Genomic DNA, 18,824 nt, shown 5'->3' on the forward strand with positions numbered 1-18,824 from the left:
GAAGCACAGTACATCACATTGTTACAGTGAAAGGAAAATTACACATTAGGCATCTTAGTATGGTGTTGGGCCTGCCAGAGAAGAGTGAGTGAAAAACAACAGAGACTGTGAGCAGTTTGAAAAATTGGCAAGAACTGAGAAAAATATTAGACTTATCTTAAACCGTGTCACTAATCCTCTTGACTTTAAAGAGATAAACTATAGTTGATTTGTATAGGGTACCAAAACTTTATAACCACTCCAAAACAGAGGCAATTATCCTGTTTTAACTTAGCAACAACACAGGGGCGATTACAAACAAACGTGACATAGTAGTTGGTCTGTAGAGAGCAGAACTAATGATGCGTAGATTGCAAGTGATATGCATAAACTGAAGTCTCATTTGAACAGTGGACAGAAGCAGCCTTTCCCAACAAAAAGAAAGATTGTAAAAACCCCAGCCACACATTTCCCGAAAGCAGAAGCTATGCAGTGTTAAGATAACAGGACACCCTTACTTTTCCTGGTGCGTTTCGCTCCATGCGGGGGAGTAAAAGGGAGAAAGAGGAGCTGTAACAGATTTCTGGAACTGTATTCACTCAGCCCACCCCACACAAGCTCTGAAGTGCAGTTTCTTGTAAAAGACTCAGACTTAAACAAACGAAACCAAAGAAAAAGTGCTGAAGAAGCAATAGCAACAGGGAATCTCACACACACAGGAAATGTACATTTACCAATTCTATAAGCCAGTTTACAACCCTTTAAAAATCAGAGATTTTCAGGAAAAATTGCTGACTATCTGGTCTTGACCTATTCCACAGTTGTTTTTCAAGTTGTTATTTATTTCGGTTGTTAAAGATATATTATAAAGATACATCTTAGCTTGCAAGGTCATCATTTAAAAGTTATCACAAGCTTTGTTCCGCTCTTTCACAAGCACTGAGTTTGCACCATAATATACAACATGTATATGTGCACAGCAATTATGAGCACATGACAACCGTTGCTCAGCTTCTAGTTGTGGGTTTCTTTCAGTGGTTTCACAGGCAGCAGTGAATTTCAGTGAGATTGTCAGAGTACATCCCAACACTGTCCAGTTCTAACATATGCAAATACACCTAAAAAGCTCCCTTTAGAAACATTGTTGAGGCAGTAAAAGAAAAAAAAAAAAAGAAAAATATATATTTATAGGCATCTCCATATATCTACAACAGCTCCTCTTCAAGTTAAGGCACTAATATCACTGAAGAGATGACACTTTGTTACGATTTCCCTGAGGAAAATGCTAAATGAACTCTTCATTTTTAACGGTCACAATGTACAGCTCCACATGCAGTTACACATAATATATAAAACGCCAGTGATTTCTAGAAAACATTATGGAAAAATGATTTTTTTTATATAATAATATAATAATTTCTAAGAACATTACACTGTAACCAACATACCAACATTTTAGTGAAAGCACGAGTGCAAGATATACAAACACAGAACAATAAAAGTCACTTTAACTAACAAACTGAGACAAACTAGGGGTATTTCAAATGAAAAAACCTAAAACTCCATGATGTCTGTTATAATGTGACCTCAGTCTTCTGTCACTGTGATAAGTGAGTCTCACACACACAGTTCTGCTGCCAGTAGCTGGAAATATTTCCTAAATATTTCCACAGTAAACTACTACAGACATTGTTTATTTCAGTCTGCATATGTAATTCACTCTTTGTTATAGTACATTTGTCTCCTTAACTCAGTAAATTGTAAAATTAACAATAAAAGCTGTTGAAATCTGTTTTATATTATGGCCTCGAGCATAAAGTGAGACTATGTACGACATGTAAGTGTTGTAATTTAGAGACTGAGGGAACAAGAAACTGAATCATATGCGAGGACAGGATTTGCTCCATTCGGTATTTAGAGCATACTTATCATTTCATATGCTTAGTTTTGGTGAAGAGATGATGGGAAACCATCAGCCAGACTCAAACTGGAAATACTGCAACTGTTTTTTTCTGCATCAAGTCAAAGCCTCAGCTCAAGATTGTCCATTCATGTCCATGCAGGTTTACTTCATGGGCACCGCAATGTGCTGCATGGGATAACGGAAAACATCCTTAAGGTTGTACTGTCCCATTCGGTTCGGTCTGTAGCAGAGGAAGTATCCAATCAGGAGTAGGATTGAGAAGACGAAAGTAGCCGCGACTATAAGAACGATTAAAATGATTATGCTTGGTTTGGGCTCGACTGCAGAGAAGAAGAGAATAACACATGTCAGACAACACAAAATAGCAAAACAGTCTCCATGAACTTCCTTCTTGGTTTCGTGTGGGTTAGACTTATTTCTTAACTACCTGCTGCAATACTGGCAGAAATACTGCTGGTTTTTTTCTGTGACTCTCTTCCCAAAAACAATCAGAACACAGAAGTGAACACTACAAAACTCACCTTGGATGTTAAATGTCACTGGGATTTCCTTTATGCTGTTGTTGACTTTGCATATATACTCCCCCTTATGCTCAAGACCTACAGACCCAACAGTGAGAACACTGTCATTGTAGGGTTTGCCACTGAAAGGGAGGATCCAGGTGTATGAAGGTTCGGGGTTTCCCACAGCCGAGCAGTTCAGTTGCAAAGTTTCTCCCTCTTTGATGGTTCTTTCTCGGTTTCCCGATCCATCCAGCACAGGCCCATCTATGTGTTGGTTCAGGGAGGATCAAATAAAACATGTTAGTTGACCCAGATGGAAACAATTTGGGACTTTTTGAATATTACTCAGGGATAAACACACTGTAAGGTGGAAAGTACCCAACTGGCGTCACACTGACAGTCCACTGTACTTCACTTTCACTTCCAGCAACCATTTATTTCTACTCCTTCACATTTCAGAAGACCATTTTCCCCACATGAGCCACTTAATTGAACAAAACAGGGTTTGTGTGTTCTCTCCCACGATCAAACATGTTAGGTAGAGGTGATTCTAATTAGGCCCTAATAATGTGGCTCTGTGATGGACTGACGACCTCCTCAATGTGTACCCTGCCTCTTTCCCAATGACAGCTGGGATAGGCTCCAGCCCCCCCCACCTTGAAACCCTGAATTAGATAAACAGGTAAACAAAATGGATGGATGCTTGCTTTAACAGGCATATTTCTATGTATATTAATAATCATTTCTATTTTTCTTTACTCAAACAAGAAGTAACTGACTTTTTGTCATTTCTGTTTCAACCACAATAACAATATTAATTTAGACAATTATCATGTTTCAGACCACCTCCAACTTTTGATTTTCACTAGCTTCTGAGGGGAATATCTGTTTTATTTTTAATCAAAAAAACCTTCTCTGTCTCTGGCAGCTCGATGCTTGTTCTGTCTCTCTGCTGTTTGGCGATAAGTATATCATGTACTCAGCGTTCTACAAGCTTTCTCACCAAACGTAGCGGTCTACTATAGCAGGAGATTTTACTGATGACCACTAAGAGGAAGAACCAAAACAGTTAAGTTGTTGGACGCTGAAGAAAACAGCAGATTTGGGAAATAATTCTCTGTGGATTTGTCGCTGGAAGCCAAGGGCTCATTGCCAATATAAAAATATAAATTTGAGCAAATCAAAATACTAATAAAGTGAGAATTCCAAAATGATAGAAAAATGTGAATAGCTGTATTATTTGTTTTTCATCAGACTCACAGTGAACTGTAGCAGGGAGATTTCCTGACTTCACCACTGGATGGGGCTGTGGTCCTTCAGGTCCCAGTTCCAGTTTGGCTTCACACCAGAACTCTGCTCCATCATCTTCTTTACTGGCGTTGTAGCTCAGAGTGAAGCTTTCATTCACTAGTTTCTTATTTATGTTACTGGACTGCAGGTGACCCAGTGCTGTCTGTCCTCTGTAGAAGGTCACAGTGAGGTCTTTGATAGGAGCAACATTCAGCACATCACACTGCAGTGTGTAACGGCCACCCTCCCTCATGGGCCCAGTGTGATTTACAAAGTTGATGGACACTTCTTGTGGAGGCTCTGTGAAGATAAGAAAAAGAACAAAGATGTAAGAAAAGACACAGAAACCAAGCAAGAGTCTGTCAACATCTACAGACAGCTGTGTACCTGAACAAATGAAGAGATCAAATTCTGATAATAACGGAAACTCTTCGCAAGCAACTGTCTGGTTTCAGAGCAAATGTACTTACGGTAGACTGTAACAGGCAGGTTGGAAAGACATTGGACATCATTAACAAAAAAATAGCAAATGAGAGCTGGATCCCATTCAGTGAGTTTGTCAACACTCCATGACAGCTTGGTTTCACTGTCCCTTGAAATGGTTCCAACAGGCTTTTCCAAACTAAACAAGCTGAATTTGAAGTTGCAGTCATCCTTACAAGCTACACATGTAGCATTGGCTTGATCACCGTACTTCACTACCAGTCTGGATGGAGTGAATTCAGGAACATGTGTACAAGAATTATCTGTAAGAAACACGGTAATTATTGTAAAGATTTTGTATGGTTTTGTTTGATTTTGAAGGTATGAACACGCCACAAATCTGAACTAAACGACTAGTCTATGAGATGGTTAACATTAACAGTAACTGTCTCTTTGGTCTACCAACAAAGAAAATAAAAACTATTTTAATCTCGAATGCGGAAAACTCACCAAAGCCTGACACCTGGGAATCGGGCAGAGAATTGAGCAAGAAGAACACCAAAAATGTGTGAAAGAGAAACATCTCCTCCCGTTTGTTTCGTGGGTGTACAGAGTGTCTGCAGGTTACAAGTCGCCGAACTCAAGGTTGGACAGAGAGTGGCTCGAACTGATCCGAAATGCGGTCAAAATGGTCGACTCCCCTTTCCCATGATTTACGCAAAAGAGAAGGAAAGCTGAGAGGCACAACGCGTGACTCAAACAGCGTCGTTACTGCCGCTAAAGCAAAACAGAAACGGGAAGGATTTTGAAAGTGGAACCATTACTGCTTTTGGGGAATCCCGGGGCTGTCTGCAGGTCATGAGTGGCTCCCTCATGACCGGAGTGAGCCGTCACCATTCATCTGGGCCTGTCCCGCTGAGCTTCGTCATCTCACTCGAAAGCATCTTCGTCAATTTGCCATTTCAAGAGAAAGTTCATTATGAATAGACAGGTCTCTGAGGTGAAAGAAATGCATTAGGTCTACGTTTAATCAATGAACACACGCGCTCGAGGCTCTTTCATTGGCTATTTTGTCATATTTTTCATGAAAAAAACAACAAAAAAAGTAAATAAAACAATACTTTTGTAGGAATCGAGTACAGAGCATCTGTACATCAAAACTGTTCTTATGTGACTTATAACGTCAGAGTTGTCTAATTGTAATGAGCCTATTTCTGTCCTTGATTAGCGACAGAGAAAAACGTTTCAACCTAAATTTTGCTGGGGTAATCAAGAAGCTTCAAAGGTGGACTTCTCTTATCTGAGATAACTTCCCCCACACTTAGCAAAAAGGAGAAGGCGCGTCCGGCATCAGCATTCATGGCTGAGAAGCTGTTTGTCACCCCTGCTGCCTGCCTTGACTCCGTTTCGTTTCCTCACACACTTAAATCCACTTCAGTTGTGATCATTTTCACTCTCACTGCCTAGTTCATTTTAAACTGTTGATCCGAGTTCCCTCCGACTCCAGCTCATACTCACTGGCGCCATAACTCTATCAGAAGCCCAGATATTTTAATGACACTTGGTATGAGGAAAAGAGCAACAGGCCTGCACAAGTGGACGAGGAGAAGGCTACCACGTGAGAAAAAACATGGAGCGAGCTGCGCAAGAGAATACCATCAGCGCTTGAGTAAACAGTCATGCACTTTAGACAGTCATCAAATTCTAACTGTCATAAGAAGCGTTCTTTAATTAGATTTATTTGCAATATAGTTTAGATTTAAAAGAGAAAGTTATTAAAATATCCAGTTCTCAGAATCTGTGATATATCATGATGGCAAAGGTAAAAAAAAAGAAAAAGAAAACGTCTTTAAAGAGACTGCGTATGTTAGAATCTCTTGAATTTTTTACTATAAATATGTGTATGAAAAAAAGAAAGAGAAAATTGAAAAAGCTTCCTTCGATTACTGTCGGTAAGACTATGAAACATCCAGTTATGTAATCCAGTTATGAGTGTTTCTATTACTTTTGAGAGGTCAGGATCATTCTTAGTAACTGGTGAACGTATAAAAGTCACACTGGTCTCAGGAAGTGAGCTCAGAGAGGTAAAAAAAATCCCTCACAGTGAGGTAAAGACCACCGAGTAAAACAATGCTGGTCTTCCTGAGGCTTCTGTTAGCCAGAACCAAAATGAGGAAGGGCCTCTTACGAATTCCTCCGGTTGCCGGAGGGTTGACTTGAATATGAATCTAAGCAATGATTACACAGAAAATGATCATTTGTCACTGCTGACGAAGCTTCAGTCCGTCTTTCTTTCTCTCACTCCAACCTGCCATCCCCCGTGAACAAGTTACCAAGATACTCAAACTCTGCCTGAAGCAAGGTCTCATTCCCAACCTGGAGAGAGCATTACACCTTTCTCTGGCTGAGAACCATGGTCTCTCTCGGATTGGGAAAGCTGACTTCCAACCCGGCTGCTTCCCACTCAGCTGAGAATCGCGGCAGTGCGCTTAGCATCTCAGGGCGAATCTCGTCCACCCACAGCGCTTTACCACCGGGAAGCTATTTAAGTATCTCAACAACTTCCACCAAGGTGCTGAGTCTTCCCCCAAGTCCTCAGACTCCAAATCCACAATCCAACAGTGCAAACCTCACAAAGCACTTTGTTTTTTGCAGCATCGTAGTTTATCCATGGGTATTTATCTTTCCAGTCCGACCTTTTTTCTGCCTAACATCTGCACTGCTACTGTCCTCAGTCGTTGGCACGGTAGAGTTTTCACTGAAAGACGGTGTTTTTGTGACAAATTTGTCCATTTTGTTGGCCAAATCAACCGCTGCTAGTTTAACAGCAGGTTGCTGTCCAGCCTTTTTGGCATTTTATCTGACATCATAAGGCAATGCGTTAATAGGTAGCGGAGGGGTCATTAGCCCGGTGCCCCGGCCCTGAAGCACCCACGGAATCGGCGCCTATGCTCAGCTGGGGTCTTGTGAGTTGAGAATGTTTCACACTTTTCTTTTCTCCTAAGTGTGGCATTGGTCGTGGGTTAAAACCAATCAAACAAGCCATTGGTTTAGTCAGACTTAAACTGGACTTTTAAAGAATGACTTCAGTTTTCGGGGAAAACCAGACACATGGAGAACTCTACTCACAGAGGCTCGAACTGAAACTCAAACCACTAATTGTTGTTGTGAAGCCACAGTGTCAACCACCACACCAATTACTCTCTCAAGTGGGACATTTCGGGAAATATGCAAAATTCTGTGCTGTGCGTTCAAATATGAGGTATCTTTAGCCTACAGAAAACACTTTGCACTGCGTGAAGAATAAGACTTTTCAGTTCCCCCAACAAAAAACAGAAATGAAAAGGGGAAACATAGGGCCACTTAGAAGTTGAGAACCTATCGGAACACAGAAAGGTGATGTGAGTTCATAAGTCTCTATGAAAAAGCACCAAAACAATCACCACTACTCATTTACTGGTCTACTTGAATTTTAGGGACTCACTGTGAACTGTAGCAGGGAGATTTCCTGACTTCACCACTGGATGGGGCTGTGGTCCTTCAGGTCCCAGTTCCAGTTTGGCTTCACACCAGAACTCTGCTCCAGCGTCTTCTTTACTGGCGCTGAAGCTCAGAGTGAAGCTCTCATTCACTAGTTTCTTATTTGTGTTGCTGGACTGCAGGTGACCCAGTGCTGTCTGTCCTCTGTAGAAGGTCACAGTGAGGTCTTTGATAGGAGCAACATTCAGCACATCACACTGCAGTGTGTAACGGCCACCCTCCCTCATGGGCCCAGTGTGATTTACAAAGCTGATGGACACTTCTTGTGGAGGCTCTGTGAAGACAAGAAAAAGAACAAAGATGTAAGAAAAGACACAGAAACCAAGCAAGAGTCTGTCAACATCTGCAGACAGCTGTGTACCTGAACAAATGAAGAGATCAAATTCTGATGATAACAGAAACTCTTAGCAAGCAACTGTCAGGTTTCAGAGAAAATGTACTTACGGTAGACTGTAACAGGCAGGTTGGAAAGACATTGGACATTATTAACAGAAAAATAGCAAATGAGAGCTGGATCCCATTCAGTGAGTTTGTCAACACTCCATGACAGCTTGGTTTCACTGTCCCTTGAAATGGTTCCAACAGGATTTTCCAACTTAAACAAGCTGAAGCTGAAGTTGCAGTCATCCTTACAAGCTACACATGTAGCATTGGCTTGATCACCGTACTTCACTACCAGTCTGGATGGAGTGATTTCAGGAACATGTGTACAACATGTATCTGTAAGAAACACAGAAGCCTAAATGTTATGATTCTGCACATCAGCACAATAATCTTATCACACAATCTTTCTTTAATTCAACATTTAGCTGACTATACTTTTGTACTTAAGGAGTCGCTGATATCTAGAAAACAAGATGATCAACAACACATCCTGATCATGTACTTTATTCAAAGTAAGAACAATAACTGTTATAATCTGGGACTTTACATGAAGATTACAGAAAGTCCAGACAATTAGGAAAACGACGGAGACTCAAAGGAAACGCAGAGAGAACAGCTTCATAACTTCACACTAGAAGCAGGGTGTCTTATAAAGGTTATTTTGAGGCTAACGTTAAGCAGTGGCAGGATGGTCATGCTTTATGAACAAAAAAGTTCAACAAAACAACAAGTCATTTACAGCAGAAAGAGCCTGATGACAAAGATGGAAACTGTTAACTTACCACAGCTGGACGCACTGCAGATGCACAGAAAACTCATGAAGGAAACAACCAACAGAACAAACTGGAAAAACATTCTCTCTGCTAGTTTTGTGCACCTCAAATAAAACAAAATGATCCAACATCAAATCCAAAAGAGGTCAGAAATCTATTCTACTGTATGAGTTCGCTTTCCTTTGTCTTTGTTGGAGGGTCAGCAGAAGAATGTATGCAGCACAGCCTGTTTTCCCACCTCATATCCTCTCTTAAGTTTTTTTTTCTTGTCCAATCAGGAAAAGGTGTGGTGCACTGTGTATGAAGGCTGTCCCTGTGGACTTGAAAACGAAACTGTCGGAAAAGAAGTGAATGCTAAAGGCACGTTTAATTATTTCTGAACTACCAATATCTTGGACAAGAGGTGTATTTTCTGTTTTTATGTAACAGGCTTTTTAACAGGGGGTTGATTAGCAACGTATGGCAAATATGTAGGAACAACCAGACACTTCCTAAGGTGTCTTAAAATTTCATTTCTTCATCCCAGTTCCTCACTGAATGCTCAGAAATATACACTGTGCTCACACGACTATTTTTCTTATTGTTTAATCCTATTACAATACTATGAAGTAATAGCTCTATATTGTCCATAAATATATAAGCAGCAAAGTCTCTTTTGGAGAAGCACAAATGGATGAAAATGTTACATTGTTTCAATGAAACAAAGGTTTATCCTGTGTTTTCAGATCCAAAGCGCTGAAATAAATAATGTAATACAGTTCTCAAACAATATTCAACTTGTGTGAACAATATTTGTGTCTCTGTTAGCTGTATACACTAAAGCAGGAGAAAAAAAACAAAACAAAACAAAAACTGAAAGTTCAGGTTGAGAAATATGTGGAAGATTTGTCTTCAGATGAAGAGGAAACAGATCTGAGGGCAGTGCATTCAGGGGCGTAGCACCAAATTCTGGGTCCTATGTACAAGCAGTGCCCAGCCCCAAGCCCCCCCAACGCTGAAAGTATCCAACAACAAGGGCTCACTACCAGTTTTCTAACCACACATTAATTTCTTAAATGTACAACAAAAATATTCTAATCACACAAGACTTCACTGAATTTTTGTTTTATTTGCAGGATGATTAAAAGCTGTAACAGTAAATGCCACCAAAGGTAGCCTAAAAACTTGACTCACTAGTCTTTTTTGAAAAAAAAAAACATTTGTGACAAAAAAAAACTCAACTCAACTTTGGATGGAATTGCCTTTAGTCTCTTATAGTAATTAGGCTATAGCCAAACATAGGCTACAGTAAAACACAGAGCATGACTTTGGTGTTGCTAAACACATTACAGTAAAAATAGCTAAAATGATGCGCTTTCATTTTAAACCCACCTTGTCTCAAGTCCACAGTATCAGAGGATGAGGGACCTGTTGCTGCTTCACCCTTTGTGACAGCTTCTGAAATTGATGTTTCACAAGTTAACATTTGGTGCTTGTTTTACAGCCTATCCTTATGAACCTATGACACTGAGCCTACTAACTTAGGCTATTAGCCTAATTATGCTATGGCCCAATAATAAATATCAATTCAATTTACTGAACTTCCTACTTTATCACAGTTTCCTTAGATTAATTTCAGAGTTACGGGATCTGTTTATGTTCAAATGTCACTCTACATGCTTTCTGTTTTCTTTCCATCAGACCTTAGCAGCTGCATTTGTTTTGGATTTGTTTTACACTCACAAATTGAACAGATAATTTGCTTGAAAAGAGTTTTTAACATCGGTCATAATGGTGGTACTTGGTGAGCTGAACCTTTTCTGAGGTGGTACATGGTGTTTATCACTGTTACCACTGTTCATGTTAGATTTTACTAACTGTGCTGCACAGCTTCATCTTTGCAGGGGAGACATGAGAGTGTCATCACCCAGTCGAGTGAATAAGAATAAGATGCATTTCCTCTAGTATGGCTGTAGATTGCAAAAGAGATGAAGATGACTTGTTTTCATCTGGACTTTTTCCAAAGCTGGGACTTTTGTGTTTTGTCATTTTTTGCTCAAGGCTACATTTAGATGACGTCACACTCACTGTACACTGTAGCAGGGAGATTTCCTGACTTCACCACTGGAGGGGGCTGTGGCCCTTCAGGTCCCAGTTCCAGTTTGGCTTCACACCAGAACTCTGCTCCATCGTCTTCTTTACTGGCGCTGAAGCTCAGAGTGAAGCTCTCATTCACTAGTTTCTCATTTGTGTTGCTGGACTGCAGGTGACCCAGTGCTGTCTGTCCTCTGTAGAAGGTCACAGTGAGGTCTTTGATAGGAGCAACATTCAGCACATCACACTGCAGTGTGTAACGGCCACCCTCCCTCATGGGCCCAGTGTGATTTACAAAGCTGATGGACACTTCTTGTGGAGGCTCTGTGAAGATAAGAAAAAGAACAAAGATGTAAGAAAAGACACAGAAACCAAGCAAGAGTCTGTCAACATCTGCAGACAGCTGTGTACCTGAACAAATGAAGAGATCAAATTCTGATAATAACAGACACTCTTCACAAGCAACTGTCTGGTTTCAGAGCAAATGTACTTACGGTAGACTGTAACAGGCAGGTTGGAAAGACATTGGACATTATTAACAGAAAAATAGCAAACAAGGTATGGACTCCATGACAGCTTGGTTTCTTTGTCCTTTGAAGAGGTTCCTACATGATTTTTTAAACCAAACATGCTGAAGCTGAAGTTCCAGTCATCCTTACAAGCTACACATGAAGCAGAGTCTTGATCACCGTACTTCACTACCAGTCTGGATGGAGTGAATTCAGGACACTTTGTACAAGATTTATCTGTAAGAAACACAGAAGCCTAAATGTTATGATTCTGCACATCAGCACAATAATCTTATCACACAATCTTTCTTTAATGCAACATTTAGCTGACTATACTTTTGTACTTAAGGAGTCGCTGATATCTAGAAAACAAGATGATCAACAACACATCCTGATCATGTACTTTATTCAAAGTAAGAACAATAACTGTTATAATCTGGGACTTTACATGAAGATTACAGAAAGTCCAGACAATTAGGAAAACGACGGAGACTCAAAGGAAACGCAGAGAGAACAGCTTCATAACTTCACACTAGAAGCAGGGTGTCTTATAAAGGTTATTTTGAGGCTAACGTTAAGCAGTGGCAGGATGGTCATGCTTTATGAACAAAAAAGTTCAACAAAACAACAAGTCATTTACAGCAGAAAGAGCCTGATGACAAAGATGGAAACTGTTAACTTACCACAGCTGGACGCACTGCAGATGCACAGAAAACTCATGAAGGAAACAACCAACAGAACAAACTGGAAAAACATTCTCTCTGCTAGTTTTGTGCACCTCAAATAAAACAAAATGATCCAACATCAAATCCAAAAGAGGTCAGAAATCTATTCTGCTGTATGAGTTCGCTTTCCTTGGCCTTTGTTGGAGGGTCAGCAGAAGAATGTATGCAGCACAGCCTGTTTTCCCACCTCATATCCTCTCTTAAGTTTTTTTTCTTTTCTAAAAATATGCAGGTGTGGTGCATTGTTTATCAAAGTTGTCCCTGTGGACTTGAAAACGAAACTGTTGTGAAAGAAGTGAATGCTAAAGGCACGTTTAATTATTTCTGAACTACCAACACCTTGGACAAGAGGTGTATTTTCTGTTTTTATGTAACAGGCTTTTTAACAGGGGGTTATTTAGCAACGTATGGCAAATATGTAGGAACAACCAGACACTTCCTAAGGTGTCTTAAAATTTCCTTTTTTCGTCTCAGTTCCTCATTGAATGCTCAGAAATATACACTGTGCTCACACGGCAATTTTTCTTATTGTTTAATCCTATTACAATACTATGAAGTAATAGCTCTATATTGTCCATAAATATATAAGCAGCAAAGCCTCTTTTGGAGAAGCACAAATGGATGAAAATGTTACATTGTTTCAATGAAACAAAGGTTTATCCTGTGTTTTCAGATCCAAAGCGCTGAAATAAATCATGTAACACAGATATCACACAGTATTCAACTTGTGTGAACAATATGTGTGGCTCTGTTAGCTGTATACACAAAAGCAGGAGAAAAAAAAACAAAAAAAACAAAAACTGAAAGTTCTCGTTGAGAAAGAAGTGGAAATTTTGCCTTCAGATGAATAGGAAACAGATCTGAGGGCAGTGCATTACTGAACCTCCTGCTATATCACAGTTTCCTGAGATTAATCTCATATTTACAAGCTCTTGAGAGCCACTGTTCACAAGTATGCTCGACTGACTACAAGCAGATGTAGAAAGAACTGCTGAGAAAGACTTAAGGTGCAACTCACTGAAAAAATAATCACACAGAGGTGTCTGTGCTTCTGGCCTCTTTAAGGGAAAACATTTTTGCTCTCATCCCACTGTGGGTTTCATGCCCTTTATCTGGGCACTCAGTACTAAATGTATTTGTATGTTTTAGTTTGCAGCCACTTTTCTCTCCGCCTTGCCCAAAAACAATGGAGTAGATCAAGTTCACTTACATAAAAAAGTTAGATTTCTACCAAGAAAAGACTTTTTACCAAATTCAAATTCACCAGGCGTGTTTACCCCACCGATCATCATGGTTAAGCAGGTCAGTCTGCTAGAATGAGCTCAACAATGCCGTACCACTGAGAAATGGCTGGTTTCTTCATTTGTTTCGCTTTGACAGATGCTTCCATACACGAGGGAATGGTTGGATTGATTTGGTCAGCGCCCAGAGCTCTACAGCCACAGATGACATGTCATGAAAAGATTTTCTTTAGAGGTTTTCACAAAAACCATCTGAAACGGCGTCCTCGTTCATGCTCACCTGCTGGCAGTAAGCAACACCTTTTAGAGGTACTCAAACAACACAACAGGAGTCTGTCTGGATGAACGACTTCACTTTTTTTGTGTTTGTTTTGTGAGGCCTGAGCACTCCAATGATGGCGTGCGGATTTCTTTAGACTGGAGTGTGCCAGAGGAAGGAGCTGAATTGCTTTCTGAGGGAGAAAATGTGCTCACCATCTTTTATTGAGGCTTCACGATTTCACTTGTGTTAGTGAAAACTCCACAAAACAGCAGGAGACTAGGATGGCCTCTGAATTTGACACACTGACATCAATGATAAATGGCCTCACAACAGCAGCAAAAAATAGGCTGTTTGTAGAAAACAGAGATGCTACCTGAAAGGTGCAGGTGGCACTATGACATCACTTCTTCCTTGCTCATTTTGAGCTTGTTAAGCTCCTAAAACGAGACGCTCCAGCCCGTTCCACACATGGACTGTTCTCCATTAATTTTGTGCCAACTAAACATGCCAGTGCCACGAGAAATGACCTCCTACCCGGTACTTTTAAGAAACAGAAATGCGACTAGCTCTGGAAAATGGGAATCACTTTCAACATGGCACAAGTACAAACTGATGCAGTCACATTAAAAACAGACACGCAGCAGCGGCAGGTTTGACATGTTCTAAGCTGTTCAGAGGAAACCGACAGATATCAAATAACCTTGCAGGTCAAACTTTCCTCCATCAATGTTTTATCTGTAGTAAATAGCTCCGATATGGTTTTTTAATTAAATATCTAAGCCGTTGAACAAGAGAAGTGTTTGAACTGCATCTGAATCTTCTGCTCTGAGAACATTTATCAATATTTTAAATGTTACTACTTATAAGACAACGTTCCATGTTTGTGAGCTTGATACGGATTCTTGTGGCAAAAGAAGGACTTAAAAGAGTTTTTTTCATGGCGCAGCTTCTCTTCTGACGAAGTGACTGTGGTCAAAGTCCCATGACCCCCTTAGCAACTCTGCAAGGGTAAAGATCTGGTCCACTGTGCCACGACCTGGGGGAAAGCCACACTGCCCCTCGTGAGTTTGAGGTTCGACAGTCGGTCGGAGATTCCTTTCCAACACCCTGGAGTAAACCTTCCCGGGGAGGCGGAGTAGTGTGATCCCCCTTGTAGTAGAACACACTCTCCAGTCCCCTTTGTTTAAGATTCAGATTGTTTTTATTGTCTTTCAACATAACATCAGAAATGCACTGCAGAATGAAATTACGATGCATATGGCCACGATTAAAAACGGTTGGATAAATATCCTAAAGGGAATATAAAAAAAGAATAAAAAGTATAAAGATATAGAATAAAAACCAGGTCAGAGAAAGGAGGCAGTATAAATATATAATGTATTTGTGCAAAAATGTATGCGCAAAAAGTGTGTGCAAACAGTCTTATCAAACAGATAAACAGAGGTATTAAAAAGGGGAACCACCACCCCGGTCTGCCACTTCATAGACATTGATCCAGACCTCCATGCAACATTGAACAGGCGCGTCAGACAAGACAGCACTGTGAGTAACGAATATGTGGTTGTTTGTCTTCTACAAGACTGGGAGCAAAACTGGTTTCGACATGTTTTCTCTCTTGCTGGTCTTATCTCTGCTTTCCTCTGTTTTGCTTTGAGCTAACAAACACTGTAATGAAAAAAAGGCATAAATACACAATGCTACATTCTTCGTTCTATAACATGTCTCCATAACATGAATATGTTTTGTTGTGTGTTCATAACACTTTCCAAAGTGTGTCATCTCAAAACGGCTCTAACAATCACTCAAAAACAGTTCTAGTGAAGAAATGAGTTTATTTTGTACATACATTAATGAATTAATTGGAAAAGGTTGGACATTTATTTCCCCACAAACATCTGAGTTACAGCTTTTCCTCCAATGTGCTTTACCACCAAATACATGGAAAACAATGACATTCCTTCCAGCCTCAGAGGTACTGTTGACTTTCATATGAAATATTAACACAGGAAAGTAAGTCAGAAAGCACAGTGGATATCAGCACGTTGAAATTTCTCTTTCAGTTCTGTAGACTCTTATTTCAATCATCTTACAAAAAAGACACTAACCATATAATAATTGCAGCATTTTTGGTGTTTCTCAGAGAAGCAAAAATCGTTGAATGAGTTGTCACTTGCAGGACTGATCCCCTCTAGTGGTCAAATGCGAGATTTAGAAAGGAAGGATTTCTGGTAACATTACATAAAAAGCTATTTAGGAAAAGGCCATAAACTCTTTAATTGCAGAGTCACATGCTTTAGTTGTGAGTTATAGTTCTGTACACAAGCAGCCTTGTACATCAAACCTGAACAGAAAATAGAAGCATAAAACACATTATGAACTTATGAACCTGTGAATTGAATATGCTGGTGGCATCACTGCCTGGTCTGATTTCATTTGATATTTTTGAACCTGTGGGGACACAGAAAGGTGATGTGAGTTCATAAGTCTAAATGAAAAAGCACCAAAACAATCACTACTACTCATTTACTGGTCTACTTGAATTTTAGGGAAATCCCCCATCTGGTACTTCCACACTGACCATCTCCACAAAAGAATGTTGCAGTCATTTAAAGTCTTACGTTTGTATTAAATTCCACACTTGAGTTTGCTACACATGTGACAAAAAAGTCAACTCAACTTTGGATGGAATTGCCTTTAGTCTCTTATAGTAATTAGGCTATAGCCAAACATAGGCTACAGTAAAACACAGAGCATGACTTTGGTGTTGCTAAACACATTACAGTAAAAATAGCTAAAATGATGCGCTTTCATTTTAAACCCACCTTGTCTCAAGTCCACAGTATCAGAGGATGAGGGACCTGTTGCTGCTTCACCCTTTGTGACAGCTTCTGAAATTGATGTTTCACAAGTTAACATTTGGTGCTTGTTTGACAGCCTATCCTTATGAACCTATGACACTGAGCCTACTAACTTAGGCTATTAGCCTAATTATGCTATGGCCCAATAATAAATATCAATTCAATTTACTGAACTTCCTACTTTATCACAGTTTCCTTAGATTAATTTCAGAGTTACAGGATCTGTTTATGTTCAAATGTCACTCTACATGCTTTCTGTTTTCTTTCCATCAGACCTTAGCAGCTGCATTTGTTTTTTGTTTTTTTTTTACACTCAGAAATTGAACAGATAATTTGCTTGAAAAGAGTTTTTAACATCGGTCATAATGGTGGTACTTGGTGAGCTGAACCTTTTCTGAGGTGGTACATGGTGTTTATCACTGTTACCACTGTTCATGTTAGATTTTACTAACTGTGCTGCACAGCTTCATCTTTGCAGGGGAGACATGAGAGTATCATCACCCAGTCGAGTGAATAAGAATAAGATGCATTTCCTCTAGTATGGCTGTAGATTGCAAAAGAGATGAAGATGACTTGTTTTCATCTGGACTTTTTCCAAAGCTGGGACTTTTGTGTTTTGTCATTTTTTGCTCAAGGCTACATTTAGATGACGTCACACTCACTGTGAACTGTAGCAGGGAGATTTCCTGACTTCACCACTGGAGGGGGCTGTGGCCCTTGAGGTCCCAGTTCCAGTTTGGCTTCACACCAGAACTCTGCTCCATCGTCTTCTTTACTGGCGCTGAAGCTCAGCGTGAAGCTCTCATTCACTAGTTTCTTATTTGTGTTGCTGGACTGCAGGTGACCCAGTGCTGTCTGTCCTCTGTAGAAGGTCACAGTGAGGTCTTTGATAGGAGCAACATTCAGCACATCACACTGCAGTGTGTAACGGCCACCCTCCCTCATGGGCCCAGTGTGATTTACAAAGCTGATGGACACTTCTTGTGGAGGCTCTGTGAAGACAAGAAAAAGAACAAAGATGTAAGAAAAGACACAGAAACCAAGCAAGAGTCTGTCAACATCTGCAGACAGCTGTGTACCTGAACAAATGAAGAGATCAAATTCTGATAATAACGGAAACTCTTCGCAAGCAACTGTCTGGTTTCAGAGCAAATGTACTTACGGTAGACTGTAACAGGCAGGTTGGAAAGACATTGGACATTATTAACAAAAAAATAGCAAATGAGAGGTGGATCCCATTCAGTAAGTTTGTCAACACTCCACGACAGCTTGGTTTCACTGTCCCTTGAAATGGTTCCAACAGGCTTTTCCAAACTAAACAAGCTGAATTTGAAGTTGCAGTCATCCTTACAAGCTACACATGTAGCATTGGCTTGATCACCGTACTTCACTACCAGTCTGGATGGAGTGAATTCAGGAACATGTGTACAACATGTATCTGTAAGAAACACAGAAGCCTAAATGTTATGATTCTGCACATCAGCACAATAATCTTATCACACAATCTTTCTTTAATGCAACATTTAGCTGACTATACTTTTGTACTTAAGGAGTCGCTGATATCTAGAAAACAAGATGATCAACAACACATCCTGATCATGTACTTTATTCAAAGTAAGAACAATAACTGTTATAATCTGGGACTTTACATGAAGATTACAGAAAGTCCAGACAATTAGGAAAACGACGGAGACTCAAAGGAAACGCAGAGAGAACAGCTTCATAACTTCACACTAGAAGCAGGGTGTCTTATAAAGGTTATTTTGAGGCTAACGTTAAGCAGTGGCAGGATGGTCATGCTTTATGAACAAAAAAGTTCAACAAAACAACAAGTCATTTACAGCAGAAAGAGCCTGATGACAAAGATGGAAACTGTTAACTTACCACAGCTGGACGCACTGCAGATGCACAGAAAACTCATGAAGGAAACAACCAACAGAACAAACTGGAAAAACATTCTCTCTGCTAGTTTTGTGCACCTCAAATAAAACAAAATGATCCAACATCAAATCCAAAAGAGGTCAGAAATCTATTCTGCTGTATGAGTTCGCTTTCCTTTGTCTTTGTTGGAGGGTCAGCAGAAGAATGTATGCAGCACAGCCTGTTTTCCCACCTCATATCCTCTCTTAAGTTTTTTTTTCTTGTCCAGTCAGGAAAAGGTGTGGTGCACTGTGTATGAAGGCTGTCCCTGTGGACTTGAAAACGAAACTGTCGGAAAAGAAGTGAATGCTAAAGGCACGTTTAATCATTTCTGAACTACCAACACCTTGGACAAGAGGTGTATTTTCTGTTTTTATGTAACAGGCTTTTTAACAGGGGGTTGATTAGCAACGTATGGCA

At 40.1% G+C, this 18,824-nt stretch overlaps 1 protein-coding gene across 1 annotated transcript; it reads right to left on the reverse strand.

Moving 5' to 3' along the window:
* Nucleotides 1-840: 840 nt before the first annotated feature.
* LOC140304883 (uncharacterized) lies at nt 841-18,627 on the reverse strand. Its single transcript, XM_072383690.1, has 13 exons — nt 18,369-18,627; nt 17,647-17,922; nt 17,147-17,476; nt 11,384-11,635; nt 10,884-11,213; nt 8,826-8,936; nt 8,104-8,379; nt 7,604-7,933; nt 4,630-4,761; nt 4,167-4,442; nt 3,667-3,996; nt 2,425-2,670; nt 841-2,223 (listed from the first exon to the last, which is right to left on the reverse strand). Exons 1-13 carry the CDS (start codon nt 18,439-18,441, stop codon nt 2,045-2,047), a joined length of 3,141 nt encoding a protein of 1,046 aa, XP_072239791.1. The 5' UTR covers nt 18,442-18,627; the 3' UTR covers nt 841-2,044.
* Between the last annotated feature and the right edge of the window lie 197 nt (nt 18,628-18,824).

The sequence above is a fragment of the Leuresthes tenuis genome, unplaced genomic scaffold, assembly GCF_036924035.1.
Source record: "Leuresthes tenuis unplaced genomic scaffold, fLeuTen1.0.hap1 SCAF_4, whole genome shotgun sequence".
In the NCBI taxonomy this organism is placed as follows: domain Eukaryota; kingdom Metazoa; phylum Chordata; class Actinopteri; order Atheriniformes; family Atherinopsidae; genus Leuresthes; species Leuresthes tenuis.